The 7,027-nt window shown below is 33.2% G+C and overlaps 1 protein-coding gene across 1 annotated transcript; it reads left to right on the top strand.

The window, feature by feature from the left end:
• The first annotated feature begins 2,139 nt into the window (after positions 1–2,139).
• LOC126617698 (beta-1,4-xylosyltransferase IRX9-like) lies at positions 2,140–5,086 on the top strand. The gene is made up of 3 exons (XM_050285739.1): positions 2,140–3,106; positions 3,723–3,951; positions 4,797–5,086. Exons 1-3 carry the CDS (start codon positions 2,385–2,387, stop codon positions 4,944–4,946), a joined length of 1,101 nt encoding a protein of 366 aa, XP_050141696.1. The 5' UTR covers positions 2,140–2,384; the 3' UTR covers positions 4,947–5,086.
• The last annotated feature ends 1,941 nt before the right edge of the window (positions 5,087–7,027 follow it).

The following is a 7,027-nucleotide window of genomic DNA, read 5'->3' on the forward strand; positions in this document are numbered from 1 at the left end:
CCTTCAACTTACCTCTCCGTTACATGAATGGTCCTTTCGTCGAATCTACTCTCTTTTCCGTCAAATTTGAGGGTATAGTATTCTTTTCATATGAAAAAAAAAAACACTAATTTATTTGAAAAAAAAGAAGAAGAAGATGAGCTCCTTAAGGTTAAGGAGGAGTTCTTTCTCAAAATACTTTGTGGCCTATTCAAAGAATTTTGCTTTTAGCACCGTTCTTATTATAAATCACTATGTAAAGATCATCTCTGTAAAAAATCAATTAAAACTAAGATATAGTATAGTCAATCCTTAAGGAGTTGCGATCATAAGCACAAAGTTCTATGAATAAGTCACAAAGTATTTTAAGGAGGGGTTCCTCCTCAATTCTTGAGGAGCCAAGTTTTTCTCTTTAAAATTTATTTTCTTATTTTTTGGATGAATTAGTATTTTATCCCTCAACTTAACAGTAAAGTTGACGGAGTTAATGAAAATGACTACTAGTGCAACAAATGCCATAATTCAAGGACGAGAGAAACAATTAGTAGAGTTCAATGACAAAAACTAAGCTCGTGGTATAGATGAGAGCTTTGCTACAACTTAGACTAAATTTAAATATGAGACTAGCTACAATACATGCATTTATTTAATAACATATGATGTTTGAAGTGAAATTCCAAATTCTATACCCTAGCTAGCATCGGTTGAATTTTTTAATGTTTTAATAGGACAGTGTTGTCATTTAAAACTATGGTTTAGTGATATTTTTCTTTATTTGTAAGTAAGATGATTTATGTTTGATTCTCGCCAAAGGCGAATTTAAACCACATTATTGCTAGCTCATTGTGAAACTAAGTCTACCTCTCACCTTTAGGGTAGATAATTTTATTTATAAAAAAAATAAAAAAAATATAATCTTATTCACACATCCATTTTGATCTCTCACACCCTCTTATTAATTTTTTGTCATTGATATTTTTCCGTTCATTTGATCTGACATTAAAAGTTAAGTAAAATGTGTGAGAAGTAAAAACAAGTGTGTAGATAACACTATCTTTGCAAGACACACGTGTTACTTTGGATATTATGTTAGTCCAAAATGTTCTTATCAACCTTATGATTTGTGACTCGTGAATCATGATGATGGCAACCAAATTAATATTATTTTCTTTCTAAAATTTTCTCTGACATCCCAAACTAGTAGAATAAAGATAACTAAATTAAGTTTACAGAAGTTTACACGAATGAAACTGATCAGAGTCTTTTAATAAATAATAGCGATAATTCTTATTTTTTGAAAAAAAAGGATTAGTTGTGAGATCCACACCACATCGAATTTCAACGATTCGACCTATTTATTTTTCAAGTTGCACTTCATAGATCATTTTTGCAAAATATTAGTAAAGTCGGAAATATTTGAAGTTTATAATTGAGTTCAAAGAAATTGACGAACATTATATTCTAAGAAACGTTGAACTTTCATTGTGACAATTAAATAAGCAAATGATTTCGGATTGAATTAAATTTTTGCAAGGATGATCTATGAATCAACACTTACAAAATTGACAATTCGAATCATTAAAGTTCGATATTGTTTATATTAAAATTTAAGTAAAAAAATTTACAATGATTTCTGATTGCACGATGAACGGACGTGATTGGAGGATTCCTGAGATCCTCACAAAGAGGATCAGGAGAGGATCCTCATTCTTTTTTTTTTAACATCTCTTGTCAACCCCTTAAGACTCTTTTTTTTTTTTTTTGGCAAATCTTAAGACTCTTTTTTTCTTTTTCTTTTTTGAGAAAGAACCCCTTTCAAGAATTAAAAATCTCTAAATCAAACATAACTTACACTCCCTCCTAATTCCATTTTTATGTGTAAAAAGCCATAAGAACATTGCTTGGTAACTCTAAAATTATTGCAGACTCTCCCAGTAATTTGAACGAGTTTTATATACTCTATCCTTCTTTTCCTTTCTTTCTATATATAAAGTTTGGTTGACTCCATATTATAAAACAAACACCATCTAGCAATCGGTTGAATTTTGATGCCATTAGTTGATGGGTTTCTATCCCAACAACTATTGGGTGCGGAGACAGCAACTCAAGTCCTTCCCATTTCTCTCCAACTTCCTTTTACTTGAAGCAACAACTACCAAAAAGAAAAACTACTCACCAGAAGAAGCACCTCATAACAAAAACAAATGTTCTTTGAGTTTGCCAGTACCAATCATAACCATGTTAGCTAGCTCCACCTTTTTTTTAATAAATTAACACCTTTAAGCATAAACCAATCTGACATAAAATTTCTCATACAAATTCCTACATTATATATATTATACTGGCCAAAACCCACCAAAAAACCCTGTTACCCTAATTCCAAATTTAATAGATTTTTCAAAGAAATGGGTACAACGGAAAGAACAAAGAAGAGGGTCCAATTATGGAAGAAAGCTGCCGTCCATTTTGCTTTGTGTTTTGTTATGGGGTTCTTCTCAGGTTTTGCCCCAACGGATAAGGCTTCGCTTTTCGCTAGAACCGATGCCGTGGTTTCCTCCAATAAATCACTGGACTTTCCGCCGCAGTCAGTAGAACCGCCGCAAGAAATAGCACCGGATGTTATTAATAGAAGTTTGATAGCTGCAGAGACACCAAATGTGTCAATAGCAGCAGCAGCAGAACCTGCAAGGCATAAAGAGAGCTCCGAAAACTCGAGGTTCACACAAGAAGAAGAAGCAGAGGAAAAGAAAGAACCCGAGGTGACTCCGAGAAGGTTCATAATCATAGTCACTGCAACAGCAACGAGCACGAAAGACATTAAGTTTAAAAGTGTGTTTTTGAGAAGACTAGCCAATACTATAAGGTTGGTTCCTCAGCCGTTGCTTTGGATCGTGGTGGCGCCGAAAACGGAGTCGAATGAAGTGTCTGAAGTGCTGAGGGGAACGGGGATTATGTACAGGCATTTGGTTTCGAGAATGAATTTCACAGACGCAGAAGCTGAAAGGGATCGCCAGAGGAACATTGCTCTTAAGCACATTGAGAAGCACAGGATTAGTGGGATTGTCCACTTTGCAGGGCTTTCTAATGTTTACGATCTTGGCTTCTTCGACCGACTCAGAGAAATTGAGTACGTAAATATTCCTTAATTCCTTATTTTTTTTCATTCGATTGAAATTTTAACTTTGAATATTATGTTGTAAAATTAATTTTACCTAGTATTATGCTGTTAGAAATAGATCATGATATCTTGAAAATTTCCTTTTTTTTTTATTTCTTTGAACGTAAGAACCTATGGTAATTTAGCTGGAGGGATGGAGGTTTCAAAGTTCGAGTAGTTTTTAAGAAAGGTGTGATTGCTGGAAGGGGAAAAAAAGAAGTGTCCCTTATTGCTTATTTGGACTAAAAAGGTTGTGAGTAGTGAATTTTGTTGGACTTTGCCAATATTCTAAAGTGCATATGCCAATATTCTAAAGTGCATATGTAAGTCTGAATTTTTGAAACAATTGTAAGTCTTGCAGTGGGATATACACACATCAATAGCAAACATTTGTTTAGGTGCGTGCATTTGACTATTATATATGTATAATTTTTCATTCAAAATTTATGAATAAAAACAACTACGTATAATTTAACTTTGATTTATTTATCACTATATACAAATGGATACATTGTAATATCTAAACGGAAATTTGTTGAAGGAAAGAATCTTTTGTCAAGTGCTTCATTTGTCTATTAATTTGCAGGGTTTTTGGGACATGGCCAATGGCTATACTTGCAGCAAACAGAAAGAAGGTGATCATTGAAGGACCTGTATGTGATTCTTCACAAGTCATAGGATGGCATTTGAAGCAAATGAACAATGAAACAGAGACTAGGCCTCCCATTCATATCTCAAGTTTTGCTTTCAATAGTTCAATTCTTTGGGATCCCGAGAGATGGGGTCGCACTTCATCTCTTCAAAGCTCCTATCAGGTACATGAATTGTCTGCTATCATGTTTCAAAACTACGACTGCTAAATATGTAGAATCATATTTTTTAGGATAACGTCTCAATTCATAATTTGATACTATAACATGCATCTCACATATTTGTCATTCTTTCCTCTTATATGCCTCATGAAAGTGGAGCTGTGTGAAATTTAATATGCACCCATCGATGATAGACATGCTTCCATGCAAACGCATATTTCATAACTTTTCTGAAAAAAAATTTAAATTACAATAAAAGGGAAAGTATCATTAAGAAAAAAGGAAAACTAATGAAAAGAATTTGAAAATTTGAGTTTTAACAATAAGGACAAAATAAAGGATAAAGTAAATAGTACCATGATTGATTTTTTTAGTGTAAAAATATAATTTTTCGTTAAAGTGAACAATATTGAAAACTTTTTGTTAAAATTCCCTAAGAAAAAAGATATATGGAAGAAAATAAAATTATTTAAGTTGGTGTAGGTGTCGCTGGGGTCCTGTCGCACCAACCTGTTAGAGTATTTTATGCTTTTAAATATTATAAGTAAAATGTTTTAGTAGAGGTTGGCATGCTCCAACCATTTTAAAATCATTCAACTAACAACGCCTTTGAAAAAAACATAAATATAAAAACTATTGCAAAGATAAAAAGATGGAATTGACAAAAAAAAAATTATAAAAGTAAATACCATATCAGAACTAATTGTATTTATATATAATTAGGTTACTCTCTTTCAATTATTATTTGAATTATATAAGCATGTGGATGCTTGTTTTGCTTTTGAATATATGTTTATATATTTTTTAAGTTTAACAGCATGGTTTTTTAATTGCTGTTTTGGCAACAGAATTCAATCAAATTTGTAAAGGAAGTGGTTCTTGAAGACGAAACAAAACTAAAGGGAATCCCACCAGAAGAATGCTCCAAGATCATGCTTTGGTGTCTTCGTCTTCATGCTGCAGGAGGAGCCACTGCACCACACCAAATCAATCAATGAAAAATGGAAAATTAATTCGTTGGCAAAATAATTACGTACCAAATAGAGATATTACTCGATCATTTTGTTTTATTTTCTTTTATCATGCATGTAATTCTTTATAATTTTATTTGTTCTCTCTTTATTGTTTTTTCCCTAAATTTTTGTAGTAGATTTTACTCCCCCAGTATACTTAATTCAATAGCTTAAATCTTTGAAGGATCCCTATCACACGAATTACAACTTTGCCTACTTACAATAAAATAGGATAATTACTCTTTTGTTAGGTGTTTATATTTATATATAATACCAAAAACTTATTATGAGTTTGATATATAAAGCACATTTATAATTGCGCTAAGGCCTTTTAACGAAGAATCTTAATTACAATCAAGTAGACAGAGACGCGAGTAGGCCCAAGTATATTGTTTATTGGTTAAAAAATATAGTAGTGGACTCACGTATATTGTCTATAAACAAGTCGAGCCAAATCATATATCAATGTTCAAATTTGGCTTGTTAAATATTTTCAAGCTCAAATTAAGCTTGACTTACTTTTTATACAAGTTAATCTTCGTTGAGCTTAAAAGATTCAAGCTCAATACCGAACCCAAGATATTTACTATAATAACAAAATTTCGAACTTGGCAGCACATTTTCACACAATAAAGCGTATTTTAAGATAATCATATAAAACACCATTTTCATTTCATTTTTATTATTTGAACTTGGTTGGAAGATCACGGTTGCAGTTTATGTACAAACAAAATAAGAATGGGTGACATAATATCTATCACGTCTTAAAAAGGGGTGAATTTGAAGGTGTTTTTGTTTTTTTTTTTTACAAGTGATATTCTACACTAATTTATGCTAAGGGGAGTGTTTGTCACATCCCCAGTCTCTGCTCTGCCGTAGCACGATATTGTCCGTTTTGGGCAACGCCCTCACGGTTTTGTTTTTGGGAACTCACGAGCAACTTCCCAATGAGTTACCCATCCTAGGATTGCTCTTGCCCAAACTTGCTTAATTTCGGAGTTCCGATGGAATCCGAAACCAGTGAGTTCCCAAAAGGTCTCATGCTATATGGAGGTGGGCATGTACCCTCTCCGTTGGTCGATGTGGGATATTACAATCCACCTCCCTCAGAGGCTCAACGTCCTCATCGGCACACTTGCACCACACGACAGAGTGACTCTGATACCAAATTGTCACATTCCAGTCTCGGCTTCGTCGTAACACGATATTGTCTGCTTTGGGCCACGCCCTCATGGTTTTGTTTTTTGGAACTCACGAGCAACTTCCCAGTGGGTCACTCATCCTAGGATTGCTCTTGCCCAAACTCGCTTAACTTCAGAGTTTCGATGGAATCCGAAACCAGTGAGTTCCCAAAAAGCCTCGTGCTATATGGAAGTGGGGATGTACATATAAGGCGTATCATCCCCTATTTGTTGGTCGATGTGAGATGTTACAATGTTTGGAGGCGAAAGTAGATTGAAGAGGAAGACCGAACCACCAGAGTAATTCATCACTTTTGAGTCAATTTGAAGATAACCAATGTAAACTTACAAGAAAAAAAAACGTAAACACAATTCTTCAAAAGCAAAATTTAAAAACATGATAATATAGGAAGCATCACCCACCAAAAATAAAGTAGAATCTTCAATGCTTTACGTGTACTCTAACCCAATGAAAAATGTAAATTATAACTTTGGCCATAAAATATAGAGATAATTTTTTTGAACAAAAATATAGAGATAATTAGATTTAGGATCATTTTCACACTTAATTATTAGATTTAATATTGAAGATTTTGTTTATAGATTGCCGTTGACCAGCTATTGATCTAAACAACCTTCCTTTTGGCAAGTTGTCTTTTACTACAAGACCATCTCCAATCCTGGGCTAAAAGTCAAATTATCCCCCCCAAACATTCTCCAACCCATGCTAAAATTTTAGGCTAAATGCCAAATGCTATTTCTGTGCCAAATACCCCCTAGCTTTCCCCCCGGGCTAAATGCGAAATGTTTATCGGAATTTAAATTTTTTTAGATTAAAATGTTCATAAAATTAATTTACAATAATCTACATATTTATTTTTTAAA

The sequence above is a fragment of the Malus sylvestris genome, chromosome 4 (assembly GCF_916048215.2).
Source record: "Malus sylvestris chromosome 4, drMalSylv7.2, whole genome shotgun sequence".
Lineage (NCBI taxonomy): Eukaryota > Viridiplantae > Streptophyta > Magnoliopsida > Rosales > Rosaceae > Malus > Malus sylvestris.